Genomic DNA, 21,214 nt, shown 5'->3' on the forward strand with positions numbered 1-21,214 from the left:
CTACTTGTAGTTTTCACAAGCATTTCATCAAATTTATTTTGATTATTTAGCTAACTCATATGTTAATCTGCCTGTCTTTTTAGTGGTATTTTAACAGTTGAGTGAGTACAGTTGGGTAATCTTTTAGTAAAGCATCATTTTTCTTTCCCCTTTCTTCCACCACCCCCCACTCTGGTTCAAGCCATTTTTTCTCAGTCTAGGTGTATAGGACACAGCTCCCTGGCCCATGCTAATATTATGAGCCTTGTGCTAATCCCCCCGCCCCGCTGAGGCAGTTGGTCACTAGTCGTTGGTCGGTAGCTCATCGCAGCTCTCACCGGCTGCCGGCCACTCACAATGGCCACTGCCCGCTCCTGGCAGCACACGGTAGCCTGTAGCAGCACACAGCAGCCCGCGGCAGCACTCAGCCAGCGGCAGCACTTAGCCGGCGGCAGCACATGTGAACCTCTGGCTGTTCATGGCAGCCCAAGCTCCAGGGAGAGCTATTGTTCACAGTCTTAGCTGTAGAGGGTACAGCTCACTGGCCCATGTGGGAATCAAACTGGCGACCTCGGCATTAGGAGCAAGGTGCTCCAACCACCTGAGCCACCGGACTGGCCTAGCATCAGTAATTTTAACAGTACTTTAGCAATTTCCGTCAGAGCCACTTATATATATATATACATATATATATATATATGTATATATATACACACACACACACACATATATATATGTAAATATATACATACAAATAAAAAGTATATATAATATATATAAATACACGTCTGGGCTCTGGAGAGCCTGATTCAATTGAGGTAGAGTCTGGGCTTCTGAATTTGACAAGTAAGACGTTCTGATACACACCTCTGGTTAATGACCACTCAGAAGTAATGCAGTATTCTGCCTAGTGTTCCATTACTTAGGGTATTATATTGAATTATATTGGAGATAGGGCTTAAATTACTAAATTGTTAAATTGATACTTTTTTTAGTAAGGGCTGAGAATAGGCATGGCTTTTGCTGGCAGTACACATGGCTGTTAACATGTGCCAGGCACCATGCTAAATACTTTTCTTGTGACTTGTCATTTAATCTCCAAAACCCTGTGAAATAGGTTTAATTTTAATACCTCATTTTTAGATGAGGGAAGTGAGATTTGGTTAAGTTGTTGAAGGTAACTGGGGAAGTAAGTTTGGGACAGGGAATCAAACCCAGCTTAATGCTGTATTACCTCCCCTTAATGCTATGTTACACTGCTATAATGCTGTCAGGTGGGCTTACATTTTTTCTTTGGGGTGGAGGGATCAATTTGACCTTATGTGTGTATAGTAAAAGCCCTCTTATTGGGCTGGTAGATGAAATTTCAAGTAAGTCACAGTAGGGAATTAAATGACACTGAACTGTTTTTTTTTTAAAACCTAAAAATATCAATCTATGTTAAAATGGCAGTACAGTACTTTCAGTTTTTTGCTCTGGGTATGGGTTCTTTGATTGGAATTCTGTATCATTTTTTTCCACAAACCACTCTTACAAAAGTATGGTCTACAAATTTCAGTTTCAGACTTATTTGAAAGTAGAGTAAGATTATAGACATTTAAGAAGTAATTTGTAGAATCATTTTTTTTTTTTCATTTTTTCCAGCCTGTGTCATCTGCCTTTAATTTGACAGTTGTTTTTATTGAGTCTTTCCAAAGCATTCCACCGGATTTTTGTACAAACACCTTTTGCATTGTATGTTTGTATTTCATTGGTTTATGTAATGTTTAATTAAATTATGTAATGGCAATACCTAGTATAACTGGTATAAATAGCTTGGAGAACATGACCCTTGTTATGCACACAAACTTAGGAGGAGAGTGCAATAGGGTGAGAGTTTCCTAAAAAGTAGAGTCTACCAGCTTCAAAAGTTCAGCTTGTGGTGGGCATTGTTCAGTGTATTTTACTATGGGAGTACAGATCATTGTTCCAGTAAGTTGGTTAAATACAAATCAGTTAAGAAAGTTTCTACTAGTATATTTTGATGAGATGTTTTATGTGCAGCTGGCAACTATAGAAACAATTCCTACTCTTTGAGCACTTAATTTTTAGGGAAGATACTGTTTAGTAAAAAAATACAGAAATTGAGTAAAGGACCGTATCCTATAGAGTGGATTATGTTGCTAGGTGGGTTAATGGGAGGACCAGTAGATTCTTGGAGGAAACAGATTGTGAATTGCAAAAAAGAAAAGCAGTTTGGATAGAAGGTGATCATCTACCTAATTCTGATGAAACTAGAGGAAGAATATTGAACCTTTGTTTAAATCTTATTTAGGAGAAGTTATAATGGGATTTTAAGATTGATAACCCCGTTAGAAACGTGATTGAATGGTTGGATAGCTTAAAATATTGTAGCCAGGTATTTTCCTGGACTGGATTCCACAAAGGCATTATCAAATTGGAAGCCTGATACATATCGTCACACATTGTAGAAATGAGGGACAAAAGGTGAAAGCTGTAAGTGGCTATCACTGAGAATCCACTTGTTTAATCTCTGGATTTAAATTGGAAAGTAGGAAAAGTATATATTAGTGGAAAATGGGTCATCAGAGATAAAAGGGGCAGTCAGTAATGAATAAGAGTTTTTAAAAATTTTATCAGACTTTAAAAAAAACTAAATCTTTGACTAAGTTCTATTTCATTTCTGGGAATCCTAAATACTACAAATAATAAATTTGAAAACAGCTTTATGTACAAAATTTATTCCAAAAAATTGGGAACAAATTTTCTTATAAATCATCTTACAAGAATCATTATATATGTAAAGTTCTTAGCCCAGTGACAGGTACATAGTAAGTGTTTAATAAACATTACTTACGAAGTTAGTAACTTCTAAAGAAGAAAGGGGAAAAACTGACTGATTCTGTTAGAGTGCCAATTTTAATTGAAATGAAAAGAGCACCTTTATACTAAACTTTTCTCTCAACCTTGATTTGTTCAAAACCCTGTGGTATCATCCTACAATATTTTTCTGATATATGTGTGTGTGTGTGTATATATATATATATACATATATATATACACATATATATGTATATATATATATGGTATTTAGTAATTGGGCTCCTCAAGCTGTCAGCAGCTGTGAATAAGTAAATCTAAAAATAGTCCATTTAATGTTGCCATGTAGATTCCAAAGATCAAGCCTAAAGATGTAAATAAATTATTACGTTTCATATAGGTAGTATATGTATATGGCTCAAAATTCAAAAGATACACAAAGATGTACATTGAAAAGGTTAAATCTTCTCCCCGCCCCAACAGTTACTGTTACCAGTTTGTTTTGTATCCTTCTAGAAGTATTCCATATATATACAAGTGTATGAAAATATAAGTACTCATTTTACACAAATGGTAGCATACTTTACACATTGTTCTGCAATTTACTTGCTTGCTTTATTTTTTATTTAACTCTTTACATACCAGTATATTACAGTACCACCTCATTCGTTTTAACGGGTTTACATGTATGGATACACCCTAATTTAACAACTCTTATATTAATGGACATTGTGGTTGGTTGTGATAATTTGCTAGTACAGAAGTAATGTATGCTGTAGTAAATATTTGACATGCTATTTCAGAAGATATGTTGGGTTATTAATGTTGGGTTCTGGGTCTAGTGGTGCCTTATTTATTGAAGGTCTGTGCTTCATAAAGACTCTATTAATGAAGATTTCCTTCTTGCCCTTTACTATTCTGTTTATGGAGTGTCAAACCCAAGTCCCTAGTGGATATAATGGAAATTGTTAATAATAACATGGGAATTGTACAGTATTGCCAAACAGGCTTCTCTGGGATACTAAGTGAGTATTTTTGCATTATATGAATCTTCCTTAATTTAGGAGAGGTGGGTAAATGAATAGTTACAACTTATTTCTTTCAAGAGTCTATCCTTAAATAAAGTAGCCAGAATAAGATGGACAGAAGGAGTAATGAATGATAGGATATACAGAGCGTTCTAGAGATAATAGATGATCCTCTAACCTTTTACTTTGCTTGGCATTGTGGTCTTTGCTGAGTTTGACCAGTAATAAATAAATCTCCAATTGAGCATTTTAATAGGATGTAAGCTTAATTTTAAATTAGATTACTAGTTTGGAATGAGACCTAGGATTGTTGCTAGGAGCAGAGGATAATGATAAACATTTACAAAGAACAGTTTATAAATCATTTCACATACCTTACATAATGATTCTTACAGCAAGCCTGTGACTTCGATATTACTGCTGCTTTCATTTGATAGATGAGAAAACTGCAGCTTGAAAAGATTATATTACTAGATGCCCATGATCACATAGTTGTTGAGTGAGAGCCAGGACTCAAATCTGATTTTCTAATTTGACCTGCTTGAAATACAAAACTTGCTTAGTTCATTGTATCTACTGTTCTCTCCCCTCCTTTTTTTTTTTTTTTTTTTTTGGCCATGGAAACAGAATCAACAATAATTAACTTCAAGAGCTATCACTGTTATCAACACCATATCAACCATATCAACAGTTTCCTTTTTTTGAATATACAATGAAAAGTTTACCATTTCATCAGTTATCACTAAGTTTGGTACTCCAGGAATGGTACCATGGAATCAGAGCCCCAGTTCTTTTTTCTGTTAATCCCTAAATGACTGCTTGGCCTGTCCTTTTTTTCCCCTTCTTCTGCATATCTTAATATTTGGGCAGGTTAGTGATGAAGTGAGAGGGTTAAACATTGAGTAAAAAAACGATTCAGTGGAGGTATGTTAGCCTGATAACAGTATAGAAAAAGTGTGAAAGTCGGAATGTTCCAGTGATTGACCAAGCTTTAAGACTGGAATTTCACACAAGATCCTTGGGCCTTAAAGTTGTAAAGGTGTAGGAACAGGATAGTACTTCTTTTTCTCTTTTTTTAAATGTATGTTGTTATGGCACTAGGGAAACTTGAGTACTAGGCAGCCAGTTATGTGCTTTGGACTCTACCAAGGATCTGTTTAGTGTGAAATTCTGGTACAACATTTAATGGTTTTAACCCCAAATCTTTCATTGAAGATAAGCAACTTTTAGTTTGATATGCAACTTTCATTGAAGATACGCAACTCTTCCTAGTTTTGGAATGGTTTACTTCATAACACTTCCTGGGAGGTCCAAGATATCCTACTTTGCTGTGATTCTTCCATAATTTGAAAGTCATTCTTTGTGGAACACTGGGATTGTTAAAATAATGGAGTATTGGAAACAATGTTGTATGTATGCCTACTATGTCAGGCTCTACATTTATTAAGTCAATCCTAGGGACACTCCTTGAGTATTGTTATCCCCATTTTATAGATGAGAATAACTGAGGCTAGGTATATCACTTTCATCTAGTTAGGGAATTAAGAATGCACCTACATAAACATAACATGAAACGATAAATGTTATTAGTGTCAAAGCCAAGATTAGGTAGTAAGGATGGCCCTGTAAAGCAAAACTAGCATTTTCTGGATGGACCATAGGCACATTACGTTATGCCTGCTTCTACAAATGAACTTCCCAACGTGGCCAGACTTGCGTCCCTAGGAGTGAAACCTTGGGGGTGCGAATGCACTAAGGATTCCTGTGTGTGACGGCTACAAGCACTCCTGGTGGAAAGCCGCATCTGCGTGCCCCTGGTGCGCTTCATTTAAGGAAGTTGGCTGGGGGAGGGGGCTTGCCCTGCGGCTGCGTCCTGCCCCCCTCGCCCTCCCCCTCCCAGCTTCTGCTGCCTCTAAACCCCGGAGAGCGGAGCAAGCACGTTGAGATTCCTCGGAGGGCCTGGCAGCGGCTGCTGGGCATGCTCAGTGGGCAGGACCCGTTAGAGTGGCGAGTAAGGAACCGTTGGCTGTTCCCCCGGTCTGCCTTCACCGGTTCAGGCCCCGGCCCTGGGCTTTTGTGTGCGCGGAGCCGCAGCTGCCACTGCCTCCTCGCGGGGCCATCCGACCCCAGATGCCGTCTGGCCTGTCCGGTTTCCGCCGTTAACCTCGCCGCGCGGCCGGAGGAGGAGCGGGGCGGGGCGGGGCCGGCGGGCCGGCGGCCGGGCGGGCAGGAGGGCCCTGCCCCGGGTTGGAGTGGGTGCGGGGAGTCCCGCGGGGGGTGGGGGGAGGGGGCGGGCGCGGAGTCACGGGGTGGGGTCACCGGCGGTGGCTCTGGGAGGCCAACTGGGAGGGGAGGGGGCCGTGGGGGCGGTTCGGCTGAACCAGCCCCGGCTGGGGAGCAGCGGCGACTCCGGGGGCCGGGCCAGGGCTTTCCGGGCTTCGGCGAGGCCGCCGCGGGCCCCATCTTCCGGCGGTCGCCGGAGTTTGTGGTGATTGTTGCTGCCGCCGCCACCGCCCCGGCTGCCATCTCCTCCTCCTGGGCCGCCGCCACCTCCTCTTCTTCCTCCTCCTCCTGGGCCGGGCCGATCCCCTCCCCGCTGCCGCCTCCTCCTGGGCTGGGCCCGCGGTGTCTCGTCCCCTCGCGGAGCCGCTCCTGCCGCCGCCGTCGCCGCCTCCTCATTCATCCTCGTGCACCATAGGCGGCACAGGCACCAAGATGTCCAACCGAGTGGTCTGCCGGGAAGCCAGTCACGCCGGGAGCTGGTACACAGCCTCAGGTAGGGCCCCAGGCCGGCCGGCCCGCCCGCAGCCGCCGCCGCCTGGCCCCACGCCCGGCTCGCGGAGGTCCGCGGCCCTGCCCCGCGCGGCGGCGGGAGGGACGAGGGCGCGGACGGCCGCCGGTCGCGGACCGCGTGGGGAGGGAGCGGGCCGGAGGCCGGCCTCGCCGCCTCCCCCACCCGGGCGGCATCCCGCCGGGCAGCCTCGGGCTGGCCGCCCTCACGCTCACCCTAGAGTTGGGCGAGAGGGAGAGTTGCCGCCCCGGGCCGCCTGCGCCGTCCCCTGGGACCTGGCTCGAGGAAGGAATGTGCTCCCTGTGCTCCTGGACCCGAGCCTACTTGTCGCCTCCTCCGGCTGCCGGGATGCGGGCGGCCGAGCGCTGCCACCCCCGGGAGGACGGTTTGCCCGGCGACCGAGCCCAGCTTCCCCCACCCGCAGCTGGGCGACCCTCCGCCCTCTTGCCCACGGGGGGACGCGCTCTCCTCCCCTTGCCCGCGGTCCGAGACCCGGGGAGTTCTCGGAGTGTCTCCGTGCACACCCGATTCTGCTCGCCGTCTGCTGGAAGGAAGTCTTCTTCTTTCCTCTGGCAGTTTAGAAAGCGGCAGCATTTCCTCCTGCTCTTTAAGGTGCTCAGCTGTCTTTGAAGAGTGAAGGGTAGTACTTTCCCACGTTGCCAGACGAGAGACAAGGTCTCCGCGTGTGAGATGTGGAAGAGGAGGGCCTTTTCTGGGATTTGCAGCTCCGTATGTTGGGGGTAGGGTGGAAGTATTTCTAAGCAGAGGCTAGAGGTGGCCTCCCAGCTCTTTTGTCAGTGTTTGCATTGTTACTGTCATTCACGAAGGGGGCAGCTGGAGATGGATCAGCACTTTTCCTGAGCAGCCTTGCCAGCCTCGAGTCGCTCAACACCAAGCAGGTGCTGGGACTACCTAACAAATTATGTTTTGAGTGAATTTCGTCTTGTGTCGACACTTTAAAAACATTTTCGAGCTCTGTAAGTAAGTGTAGGGACTTTCCCTTTAATAAAGCTCATGATAGAATGACTGTTTTCTGGGATTACTTTCAGGAGTCACATTTCTGGTAAGTTAACAAAAGAAAGTTCCACTGTGATTCCTAATAGTTTTCAGTCATTTGGTATTGGCTTATCAATTACTGGACTTAACTTTAATGTGAACCGGGTCGTGTTTCCCTTTGCAAACAGTTGGGTTGGATGGTGACATGGTTTGTGAGAAAACAAAGATTTGGAAGAAAATTTATTTCTCTGAGGTTGCTAAACTAGCTCATTAAATACATGCATTTTACTGACTCACTGAAGATTTGTTGCTCAGAAGACACAAAAAAATCATGATGATTGGATTTGCAAGCCTAACAGGTAGCTACAGTTTGTATTAAGCGTATGACATTTAATGGTTACAGTGGCTCCCCTTCATGGTCCTAAAGTACTTTATAAACAGTTAATCAATTCTCACAACCTTAGAATGTCAGTTAAGTTTTTCTTATCAACCTAAGATGTGCGTAAGACCGAACTAAGCCAGTGGCAGAATAGGAATTGAGAAATGGGATTCCTTGGTTACTGGGTTTGTCCTCCAATTAGTGCATTATTAATATTAAATTTATCAATGATTATTACTCATTTCCATGTTGTAAATCACTAAGTTTTCTTCAATGTGTTTTGAAGAGTTAAAAAAGTCAGTATTCACTTTCATGGTCATCTTTGGGTTAAGTTCTTTTGCTTTTGTTTTCTATGCCTTTGTATAAATGTTTTAATTTTTTTTGTAGTTTGCACTGAAATGTGGGCAAATGATTATGGAGGAATTTTTATAGAGTCTTGAACATTCTTTGTGTAGTCAAATAAGGTATATTTCACACTTCGGATTTAAAAGAAACTTCTTCAGTAATTTCAAGTCGAGGAAGAATCCTTTAATCCAGCTCAAAACATTCTGTGATTATAGCTATTCATCATTAATGAACTAAAATTAACAATTTTCTTATCTTTTTAAAATATATTCTATTTTCCTAAATTCTGAATGAAATCAATAATGCCATTTTGGTAATGTGAATTGTCGCAGAGAAATCTTAAAAAAAATTTCAGACCATGTGTGGCGTGTGTGTCTGTGTATGTGTGTGTGTGTGTGTGTGTGTGTGTGAGAGAGAGAGAGAGAGAGAGAGAGAGAGAGAGAGAGAGAGAGGGAGAGATACCTTAAACTTGAGTAATAATGGTGAATTGAAAGCAATTTAGTTATAAAAGCTTATTTTGTATTTTAAAAATAAGTAAAACTAGAGGTAAGTAAACTTCGACTTGGTTTAGTAATTCCTTTAATATTATCCCAGTGTACCTATATTGATAACATCGACCATTGGAAAAATTCTGGTTATATTATTATTGTTTCCCTAGTAAACTAATCCTAAAATGTGTAATAGGAGAACAGTGTGCTCGTGGATTGTCATTCTGTGGTTCCTGCAGCATTTACATTGTGTCCATAGAGTTAAAGTGTTCAGTTACTGATATAAATAAGGGTGAAATCACATTTGCTTCAGTTACGTAGCTAGTTTAGAAAATAATGTATCTGTGTACATATATATATGTTACACACACACACACAGACACACACCCCTACCTTAATTTTTGTTTACCCCTTGTTATATGCTAGCTCCATTGATAGAAGTATAAATTATTCCCTGCCCTCAAGGAATTTACAGTTTATTTGAAGTAGTAATAGTTCGAGACAGCACATAAATCTCAGATAAATTGAGACAATGCTCTTAGGTGTTCTGAGGATGGTGAAATCACTTTAGTGTAGGATTTGAATTATGCTTTGAAGGAAGGGTATTTGTGTAGGTTTGGAAAGGAGGAGAGAACATGGAGGAACACCACAAAGATTCAGAGGCAGGTAAATGTAAGTAGGTCAATTTAATAAGAATGGAAGATTCACACAGGCTTGGAGCCTGGTTGGAGCTACAGTATAGACGTCTGTGAATGCTGTGCATGGTAGGGATTTGTCTTGTTCAGTAGGCAGTTAGGACCAATGGAGAAGTTACTGAGTAGGGGACAAATGTGTGAGTTGCATTTTAGGAAAATTAATCTCATAGGGAGGTTAATCCTTACTTCTTTACGGTGTACAGCAGGGATCAGCAAACTACGCTCACAAATCCAGCCCGCTGCCTTTTTCTTAAAGTTCTCTAGCTAAGAACGGTTTTTAATTTTTAAAGTGTTTAAAAAACAAACAAAAACTGAGAAATGAAATAGAGACTGCATGTGGCCTGTAAAACCTGACTATAGTGAGGACTATTCGTCCTCACTATTTGGTCCTTTATAGAAAAAATTTGCCAATGCCTAGTTAGTGACTGTCAAAGTGTGATCTCTAGACCAACAGCATGTGTCTATACGCTTAGTTTCTCCACATTTGTTACAGCTTTCATTTCATTATTTCAGGCCCCTATCTTCTGTCAGGACAATTACATAACTGCCTCCTAACCGGCCTCTTTTCTGTCAGCCTTATCCCCCATAAATCTACCTCTATATGGCTCCCTGAATAATTTATCTGACCACATAATTTCTTTACATCAACCTCACTGTCCCATCTTGCTGGTTGGATAAAGTCTAAGTCTCTTTGTGACTTGGCATCTTCCTATCTCTTTGGCCATTTCCCCCCACCCATCCCAGTTTTTGTCTTTATCCTTAAGCAACATCTAGCAGCTGTTCGATGTTTCTTCACATACGCCGTGCCGTTTCTTATCACTGTGCTTTTGCTCAAGTTGTTCCCCCCATTGGAGTGCACTTTGTCAGAATAACTCCTAGTTACCTTTTAAAGACTCAGGTGTTCACACCTCCAAGAAGCCAGCCCTGATGCCTTTACTGTTTTTGATGTTCCTTGTGTTCCCATAATATCCTGTGTTTATCTCTATATATTGACTTGTTATTTGTATGTGTGGTCTTACGTAAGATTAAGAACTCCTTTAAGCCAGGGACCATGTCTACATTTTTTTTGTACCCTAAGTACTCTGCGCAGGTTTTGTACATAGTAGATATTTGATAAATATTTGAATAAATGAATGTTACAGTGCTTGGCATATAGTAGATGTGGACAGAGATACTGATGTTTAAATTCTGAAGAGCAGTGGGAGTGACATAGAACTGTTTCAGTTAAGTGTGAGCATAGTATGGGTGAATAATCTTGTGATAGGAGAGGATTAGAAATCCCAAGCCACCAACTGGGGACCATGTTTAATGTAAGATTTTAAGTTGGCAAATTCACTCTATATGTGAGTTACATATAGGAAAATGTACAGCTAAATTTTCACAAAATCAGCACATTTCTGTAACCAGCACCCAGCTCAAGAAACGTAAGTACTGCACTTCTCACTCCACCCCCTTGTGATTCTTGTATTCTAATACTGTAGAAAAGTTTTGTCTGTTTTAAGTGGAATCGTATACTAATATGTCTTACTTGAGCTTCTTTTGCTCAACATTACAATTATAAGATTAATCCATGTGGTATTGTAGTTTGTTCATTCTCATGGCTGTATTCTGTTTTGTGAATATGTATACCACAGTTTGTTCATTCTACTATAATGGACATTTAGGTAGTTTATATTTTTGCTGCTGTGAACATTTTGTACTTTTTTTCCCCCCTACTGAACGTATATACCTTAGAATAGAATATTAGGTCGTGCTTATAGTTACATGGTATGTTCATTTTTGGTAGATTCTAGTAAAGTTTTTCAAAGCGGTTTTACAAATTTACACTCCCACCAACAGTGTATGAGAATTCCAGTTGTTTCTTATTTTTGTCAATAGTTGGTATTGTCAGCCTTTATTTTTAGTTATTCTGGAAGGGTGTGTCATGTTATTACATTATAGTTTTAATTTTATTTTCCTAATGACTAATGAAATTGAACACCTTTTCATATTAGGGACACCATGTGTAATGGCCATTTGGATTTCTGATTTTGTGAAGTGTTACGCCTTTTCCCCTCTTCCTATTAGGCTGTTTATCTTTTTTCACGTTGATTTGTAGTTCTTTATATATTCTGGATACAGTCTTGTTAAACATATGTACTGCAGGTATCTTCTACTCCAGATCTAGCTGTTTCAGGATCTTGGTGGCCTAGTGGCAAAGTTCTGGCTTTTAAAGAAGTCCAGTTTATCAATTGGTTAGTGCTCTTTTGTTTCCATTTATGAGATCTTTACCCACCTCAATGTCATGAAGTAACTTTCCTATGTTTTCTTTTAAAAGCTTTATTTTTTTTACCGTTCATATTTAGATCAGTAATTCATCTGGTTGATAGCTGTATCTGTACGAAGTGGTGGTACATTACATAATTTTTTGTTGTTGAAGCAAATGTACATGTAGAAAAAGTATACAAATCAAGTGTACACTTTGAAGAATATTGACAAATTTAACATACTCTATTTAACCAGACCCTAGATAAAGAAATAGAAATTTTCTGCCTCCCAAAAGGATCCATTCCATTTTGGTGTTTTCTGAAAGTGGTATTTTTTGTATCTAAGTGTATATTCAATGTGGGAGGGTTCCTCCCCTGGAGAATGGTTATTATACTGATGATACATCTTATCATTGCTGGTGTCATAGAATTGAGGAAATATATCAAAGTCTAATGATTTCAAAAAGCATTCTTGACATGTTTATAGATATATTTCTTAATTGCAGTTTGACTTTTTAAGTTGTTTTCATTCATTTGTTATTTCTAAACATATTTAATAAAATTATATCAGCGTTCTATAGTTGGAATCCCACAATTTTTTTTGTGTGTCATATACCTTGAGTTCTAGAGTGTCAAGATATATCATGGTGTGTGAGAAATTGAAAAACTGACTAATAAAAATATTCTCCTTTGAAGAGGAAAGACTATATACTATTTAATTTTGAATTGAACTTTTTATGTTACTAAATATGGTTTTCTATATGCTGATTTTTCTTTGCGTCTTATCATATTATTTTATCTTGGAGAAAGGCAAGAAGGAAAGAACTAATTTTTAATAGGCAAACTGTTGAAATTATTGTTTGATTTACGTTTAGCTCTTTCTTGTTCTTTCACCGGCAGTTTCCAAGTCAAAATCATCATTTCTATCTCTGGTACAGTTTGTATTATCTGCTTTTGGGTTTTTCTTCATTTGAAAGAACAAGATAGCGACAAATAAAAATGTTCGTTAAGTGCATTCCATAGATACATTACATATATGTGTATATAATCTTTAATCTTCAAAAGGATGCTACAAGGTTTGTATTTTATCCATTTATGGATGTGGAAACAGTGACTCAGAGCAGTTGAGTAACTTGTTTAAGGTACAGTAAGTGAGTGGAAGAGCCAGTCTGACGCCAAAACTAGAGTCTAGTGTGAAGGGGCAGGGAAGTATGGTGAGATATGCTACTCCCAACACTGCATTTTTCCGTGTCAGGTTTTTCTCTAACTACAGTATGGACATTTAACTCACATTTATTTATAGTTTATGAAGCATTTTCTCATACATTTCTGATTTTCACAATAATATGATTAGGTGTTGGATAGGTAAGGCAGGCTAGTCTGGAATCCACCCCCACCTTGGAATTTTACTAACATGGATGGAGGAGGCTCAATTGCCTGAGTCAGATTCCTGTTAAATAGTGGAGCCAGGATTTGAACCTGGGCCTTCTAGCTGAGGCCTTCTGTTCTTTCTGTTTATAGTAATGCCAGAGTAAGTACGAAGTTGAGCTATTTAGAATCAGTAAGCAATCTATAATCATCAGGTAAATAATTTAGATTGTAAAATAATAAAAGCATGACTAAAATACTTATGAATGTTGAATATTATTCATGTACTATAAATGCTGACAAAGGAATTGGTATATTTTAATTAGGTTAGTCCCAGAATTTGAATTGGGCCCAGCAAAACTTGGCACTTCTGGAGAGGTTTTATTTAACATTCAATGATTCAATATTGAACAAACTGAATTCTCTGTGAAAGGTACTGTTCTAGGGACTAGGTGTGTAGCAGGAGGTGAAACAGACAAAAATCCCTAGAGTTTATATTCTAGTTGGAGGAGACAGACAATAAATAAAATAAATAAGTAAAATATGTAGTGTGTTTGATGGAGGAAACTGTTGTATAGAAAATCATAAAGCAAATAAAGCAGAGCTGGTGCATAAGGAATGTTAAAGGATGAGAGAAGTTTGCAGTTTTAAATAGTACGTAAAGGGAAGACTTCACTGAGATGACATTTCAGTGAAGACTTGAAGTAGGTGGAAGAACAGGCTTGCCTTCTAGATAATTTTAGGGGCTAGATAATTTTAAGCCCAAAGACACATGAAGTTCAAAAGTCCCGAGGTTAGAGCAAGCTTGGAATATTTGAGAAACAGCAAGTAGCCCATTGCCGCTGGAATGAAGTGACCCGGGGCAGAGTAGTCTGATGTGAGGTTAAGAGATAAATACTTGAGCAGAGGCACAAAGATGTGGTCAGATGAGATTAGGTCTTGAAGACCATTGAAAGGACTTTTATTTGAGAGATAGCCATTGGGAGGGTTTGAGCAGTTGATGATATGATCTAATTTAGATTTACTAGAATCATTTGACTGCTATGTTGAGAGTAGGCTACAGGTGGGGAATGGTGAAGGCAGTGGCAAGGGCAGAACCAGGGAGACGAGTTCAAAGGAAAGCAGTAATCCAAGTGAGAGATGATGATGGCTTGCGTAGTAGCAGTGGTGATGGGTCAGAGGTGGTTGGTTACCAGATATACGTCGAAGGTAGAGCTGAAAGGATTTGCTTGACATGCTTGAAGTTGAGTGTGAGAGAAAGAGTGGAGTTATGGATGTCTCTTAAGGGGTATCCCTGAGCAATTGCAATAATCAAGTTGATACCCTATTTCCCTGAAAATAAGATCTAGCCAGAGAATCAGCTCTAAAGCGTCTTTTGGAGCAAAAATTAATATAAGACTTGGTATTTATGATATATATTATATGATATGATATGACTGGTCTTATAGTAAAATAAGACCAGGTAATTTTTGCTCCAAAAGACGCATTAGAGTTGATTGTCTGGCTAGGTCGTATTTTTGGGAAAACATGGTATTATCTGAGGGAAAACTTAAGGGAAATACATTTGGAGGCGGAATATTAGGAGCTCAGTTCTGATTTTTGTTAAGTTTGGGATGTTTACTATATAGTTAAGTGTGTACATGAGTCCGGAGTTTAGGGGAAAGGTCTAGCCTAGAGAGGTAAAATTGGGAATTACCTTTATATGGATAATATTCAAAGCCAAGTGTCTTGCTAAAATCACCGTATGAATGAGAGTAGCTAGAGAAAAGAGGTTCAATGACTAAGCCTTAGAACATTTTCAACTTGAAGAGGTTGGGGATGTGAGGGTAATGTAAGGAAGACAAATTAAGCATCTCACGAGGAGACTGAGAGGTCCTGGGATCCAGCTAAAGAAAATGTTGTAAGGTATCTCAATACAATTCTTGTAGATTTGCTTGGGCATTTTTTTCTTTGCAAACACATTTAAGTCTGGTCTAAGTAAGTCATTCTGGTCTTAGCCATCTGTCATAAAGGTTCATAACTAGTTGCCCACCTAGTTTCCATTCTGTTCTTTACACGGCAGCCTGGAAATCCTTTAAAAACGTAAAGAAGATAATATTCTTTTCTCAAAACCCTCCCATTATACTTAGAATCGCATTCAAAATCCTTACCAAGATGTAGAAGGTCTTACATGCTCTGACCTGTTTAACTTTCTGATTTCATCTCTTTCCACTTATTCTTTGCCTTATGCGGTTCCAACCACTCTAGCTCCCTTGCTGTTCTCCAGATATGTCAAGCTTATTCCTGCCTTAGGACTTTTGTAAGTACTTCATAAGATTGGCTAATCCTAGCTGGGTAGTCAAGGAAAGGCTATTTTTATTGATTCCCTTGTTTTGTTAGTCACAATTAGGAGGAAAAATAGTAAGAAGTGTTGAAAATGGATGGCATAGCTTTTCCTAAATGTTCTGGGAAGTAGTAGTCCTTGGAGAAGCCTTTGCAAAAAGGGTATATGGTCAAATAAATTTAGGAAATGTTGCATCTGTTTTTCTCTATTGGGCCCAGACAACTAACAATAGACTGTTTTATGGCTCATTACATGGTCTGTGTTGGTGAGTGTTCACTGTTCATTTGAAATAATGTATGTTTTCTGTAGTTGTGAGGTGGAATGCTTGCTAAATGTTAATTAGGTTAAGTTAGGTTATTGTATTTAAAGCTTCTAAATTCCTATTAATTTTCTGCTTATTATTTCTGGCGATTCCTGAGAGCAGTGTTGAAATTTCCAACTGTAATTCTGGAATTGTCTTTTCTTCTTCTGGTTTTTTTCCACCCCTTCTTCCACCTCCCCGTCCCTACTCTGGTTCAAGCCGTAGTTTCTCAGTCTAGTTGTGTAGGACACAGCTCCCTGGGCCATGCTGGTGTTATGAGCCTTGCGCTCCCCACGGCTGAGGCCGTCGGCCATTGGTTGGCTGCTCACAGCAGCTCTCGCAGCTGCTGGCTGTTCACGCTGACCACCGACCGCTCCTGGCAGCCCACGGCAGCCCACGGCAGCCCAGCTTCAGGGAGAGCCATTGCATTGTTCACAATCTTAGCTGTAGAAGGCGCATCTCACTGGCCCATGTGGGAATCCAACTGGTGACCTCGGTGTTAAGAGCATGGCGTTCCAACCACCTGAGCCACCAGGCCTGCCCCTTTTAGTTTTGTTGATTTGTTGGTTTCAGGTATTTTGGAATCTTAACAGATGTGCACGTTTGGGATTATGTTTTCTTGATGAATTGACTCTTTATTATTGTGTATGTAACTACATATTTCTGGTAATGCTTCTTGTTCTGAAATGTTCCTTATTTTAATATTAATAAAGCCAATCCAGCTTTCTCCTGGTTAATATTTACATGATATATGCTTTTTCATCTTCATCAAGGGTCACTAGACCACCTTCAGATTTGATTATTTCTTAGAAGGACTCACAGAACTCAGAAAATCTGTTATACTTACAGATGTGGTTTATTACACAGAAAGGATTCAGATTAAAATTAGAAAAAGGTGCATGCAGTGGAGTCCTGGGGAAGCCAGGTGCAAGCGTCCAGCTGTCCTCTCTCAGTGCAGTTGTTTGGAGAGTGCCAATACCCCATCAATGACGTGTGACAACAAGTGTGAAGAATTGCCAACCAGGGAAGCTCACCTAGGCCGTGGTTTCCAGTTTTTATTGGGGGTCAGTCATGTAAGCATGGAACACCCTTATGGCTGACCTGAGCTACTCAGTCACCAGCCCTTCTCTCTCCTGCAGAGGTTATACTTACACAACGTGGCTCAGGAGCTAACAATGTGGTGCCAGGAGAACAAAAACAGCTCACCATAAATCATATGTTAGCATAAACTGTCTGGCAAGGCTCCAGATATACACACACTTTTTTTGTGTGGTAAAATATAAGGTTTACTATTTTACCAATTTCTAAGTGTACACTTCTATGGCATTAAGTAACAGTCATGTTATTTGCAGCTGTCACCAAGCTCCATCTCCAGAATGTTTTCATCTTCCCCAACTGAAAGTCTGTACCCATTAAACATTAACTCGGGGTTGACTCTCCGCCCAGCCCCTGGCAACCACGGTTCTTCTTTCTTCATGCATTTGCCTGTTCTAGTTGCCTTATTTAAGTGGGCTTCGACAATATTTGGCTTTTTATGTTTAGCTTATTTCACTGAGCATGTTTTCAAGCAAGATACATTTTGTAGCATGTATCAGAATTTCATTCCTTTTTAAGGCTGAATAATATCCATTGTATGTAAATACCACAGTTTATTCATTTATCTGTTGATGGACATTTGGGTAATTTATACCTTTTGTGAATAGTACTGTTAAGAATATTGGTGTACAAGTATCTGTTTGAGTCTCTGCTTTCAGTTCTTTTGGGTATCTGTCTAGGAGTGGAATTGCTGGGTCATATGGTAATTATATGTTTAACTTTTTGAGGAGCCACCAAACTAATTTCCATAGTAGCTACACCATTTTTCATTCCTACCAGCGATGCACGAGGGTTCTACTTTCTTTACATCCTTGTTAACACTTATTTTGATAATAGCCCTTCTAATGAGTGTAAAGTTACATCATTATGGTTTTGATTTGCATTTCAGTAATGACTAATGATGTTGAACAATCATGTCATGTGCTTATTGGCCACTTGTGTATCATCTCTGGAGAAATGTCTGCTCAGGTCCTTTGTCCATTTTTGAATTGGGTTGTTTGTGTTTTTGTTATTGAGTTGTAATAGTTCTTTATGTGTTCTGAAAATTAATCCCTTACCAGATACATGATTTGCAAGTATCCCATCCTGTAGATTGTCTTTTTACTTTCTTGGTAAATATCCTTGCATGCACAAAAGTTTTTAATTTTGATGAAATTCAATTTTATTTGTTTTTTTTCCTTTGGTTACTCGTGCTTTGATACTATATCTAAGTAACTATTGGCAAAACCAGGAACATGAAGATCTGCCTCTGTATTGTCTTCTGAGTTTTATAGTTTTAGCTTTTACACTTAGGTTGTTGATCCATTTTGAGTTAAGCTTTGTTTATGGAGTGGTTTGGGGTCCAACTTCATTCTTTTGCATGTAGCTATCCAGTTGTCTCAGCACCGTTCTGTTGAAGACACTATTTTTCCCCATTGAATGTTAAAATCAATTGCACATAAATGTTTGGGTTTATTTCTGGACTCTCAGTTCTGTTCCATTGGCTTATGTGTCTGTTTATCCTGTGCCAGTACCACGTAGTTTTGATTACTATAATTTTTTTTTTAACCCCACTTTTGAAAGGTAGTTTGGGAGGCATTGAATTCGGTAGGTATGCTGACATTACTTTTTTTTTTTCTTTTTTTTTCTTCAGCCCTATAAAGGTTCTGTTGCATTTTGGCTTGCATCATTTCTGAGAATTCTGTGATTTTTAAAATATTTGTTCCTCTGAATACAGTGTGTCATTTTTCCTCTGGTTGCTTTAAGATTTTTGTTTGTACGTTTTGCTTATTACCATTTCCCTGCTATTTTATTACCATGTGTCTTTGAAGAATTTTCTTTGAGTTTATCCTGTTTGGGATTCACCAAGTTTCTTGGATTTGAGGGTTATAGTTTGCAGCAAATTTGGAAAAATGTTTTTTATTATTTCCTCAAGTATTTTTTTCATCCTTTTTTTTTTTTTAGACTCCAATTGAAATTATGTTAGACAGCTTAATATTGTCCCACAGTTCACTGAGAATTTTTTTTGCTTTTTTATTCTCTGCTTCCTTTTGGATAATTTCTTTTGCTTTGTCTTCATGTTCACTGATTTTTTCTTGTGCAGTATCTAATTTTGCTTTTAATTCCACCAGTGACGTCTTTTAAGTATGACTTAATATGCCAACTGCTGTTTTCACCTGATTTTTAAAAATTAATTATTCATTACTATTTTGTTTTTTTTCAGATAACAGATTTATTTATAGGTTTAAAAAACATTTCCCTCTTGTGTGCTAGAAATCAGATTGGCCAATGCTGATTCTTCTGGCATAAGTATTTAGTTGTTAGCAATACTATTTTGCCTCAGAGCCTATAAAAAGGGTAAGATTTTTTGTTTTTCTGAGATCAGAGTAATGTAGAAATTGAAAATATATTTGAAGGCAGTAGTTTCCAGCAGACTCTGCCCAGCTGACCCTTCTCTTACTTTAATAAATCTTCCTTCTGTATTTAAAAGAGAGAGAGCGAGAGAGAGAGAGAGAGAGAGAGAGAGAGAGAGAGAGAGAAAGAAAGAAAGAGAGAAAAAGAAAGAAAGAGAGAGAGAGAGAGAGAGAGAAAGAAAGAAAGAAAGAGAAAGAAAGAATGAATATTTGAATTATGGCTTAATATTGGTTTAGGATTATTTTCTGAATAGATTATATTTAGAATCAATTAAATTATAAATTAAAAAATTTTGAATATATCCATATGTTTTAAAAATTAAAGGTATTCATTGAGAAGTGTCATCCCTATAGTGTCCCTGTATATTCCATGTTCTCCTTCCCTTATAGGTAGTTGCTTTTACTAATTTGAGTGTTTATGCATATACAAGCATCATCATCATTTCTTCTCCCTTTTCAGCAAATAGTAGCATATTGTGTAATTGTTTTATTGTTTGCCTTTTTGTACTTAACAAATCTGATAATTGAAGATCTTTTGGTATTATAACAGAGAGGCATGATTCTACCTATCATACCCCTTTTTTTGTCATTGCTTATTCTGGGTCTTCAAAGGAAGATATTTATGATACATTCAGTAAGATGATCTGGAGTTGAAGATTATTGATAACTCCAAAGAACTTTTGTTTATAGGGGTTATATCTATCAATGTCTGTTAAATTAGAAACTAAAACTAAGAAACTTTAAAAATATTTCTTTTTTTTTTAAGTTTTTTTTTTTGAGGGGTGGGAAGGGGAACTGTGTGTATTTCCAGGACTTTATTGGGGAACAGTGTGTTTTTTCCAGGACCCATCAGCTCCAAGTCAAGTTGTCCTTCAATCTTAGTTGTGGAGGGCGCAGCTCAGCTCCAAGTTCAGTCGCCGTGTTCAGTCTAATTGCAGGTGCGGGGGAGCGTGCAGCACACCATCCCATGCGGGAATTGAACCGGCAGCCTTGTTGTTAAGAGCATGTACTCTAACCAACTGAGCCATCCGGCCTCCCCCCGCCCCCCCAAAAAAATTTACTTTTAATTCATTTAAAATAACAGTAATAAACCCATTACATGTTAACATATGTAGCATTTTTAATGAAAATCATTGTCTCTTCCAGAATAAGGAAAATATGAGATTGGCATTTATTACATTTTTCCAAATGTCTAATGTCTAGCTTAATAGAAAACGGCTATGTTCTTATATCTGTTACTGCATGCCCTCTGTTGTGATAGGTTCTTTTACTTGAAGCATATGAAGAAAATCTGGCCTTGTACAGATATGCAGTTGGAAAAGGGCAGAGTATTTTAATAGGCCTTTCACATAATTGTGGATATCCTTCTTTGAAGCTATATATATCCAAATGGTAATTTAAAAAAATCTGATTGAAATATAGATGACATACAATAAGTTACACATATGTAATATATCTGTGAAACTGTCAACACAATCAAATGGTCTACCTCTTAAGGCAGTTTTGGAAAGATTAATTGCAATATGCGATTTGAAATCATAGCAGTGAAGTTTCCATACTCTGTTTTCATTAAGACCAGTTGGTCTGTCCTCTACTTTGAATGGATCTGTCATCCATGCAGGATTTTTTAACACCATGTATTAGTCATTTGGAAAATATTTGTTCCTTGGGTTATGCAGATCTTTTAAATATTTGCACATTTTGTTGTTCACTATCGAGGAATCACATTTATTAATATCACCATTTTTATTGGAAAATTTTTGGATTTGGAAAGTTTTTAAGCCCATAAAGGTAGAAACAAGTTTTGCAAAATTTTCTCAAAGCTTGAATTTTATAGTTAACAATAGATATTGACAGTTTTTTTTTTTTATGTGATAGGCTCACTGTTGATTTTCAAGAAAACAGCTGCTAAATATCCAAGATTAAGTAACCATCATTTGTCTGTTCTTTTAAGAAAAATGGTATTC

At 38.9% G+C, this 21,214-nt stretch overlaps 1 protein-coding gene across 1 annotated transcript in view; it reads left to right on the plus strand.

The window, feature by feature from the left end:
* The first annotated feature begins 6,124 nt into the window (after positions 1 to 6,124).
* MEMO1 (mediator of cell motility 1) overlaps positions 6,125 to 21,214 on the plus strand; it is a 94,125-nt gene continuing 79,035 nt past the window's right edge. The window contains exon 1 of the mRNA XM_033125195.1: positions 6,125 to 6,603. Within this exon, the coding sequence (XP_032981086.1) occupies positions 6,543 to 6,603 (61 nt within the window). The 5' untranslated portion in view covers positions 6,125 to 6,542. The remainder of the gene's footprint in view (positions 6,604 to 21,214) is intronic.

The sequence above is a fragment of the Rhinolophus ferrumequinum genome, chromosome 13 (assembly GCF_004115265.2).
Source record: "Rhinolophus ferrumequinum isolate MPI-CBG mRhiFer1 chromosome 13, mRhiFer1_v1.p, whole genome shotgun sequence".
In the NCBI taxonomy this organism is placed as follows: Eukaryota; Metazoa; Chordata; class Mammalia; order Chiroptera; family Rhinolophidae; genus Rhinolophus; species Rhinolophus ferrumequinum.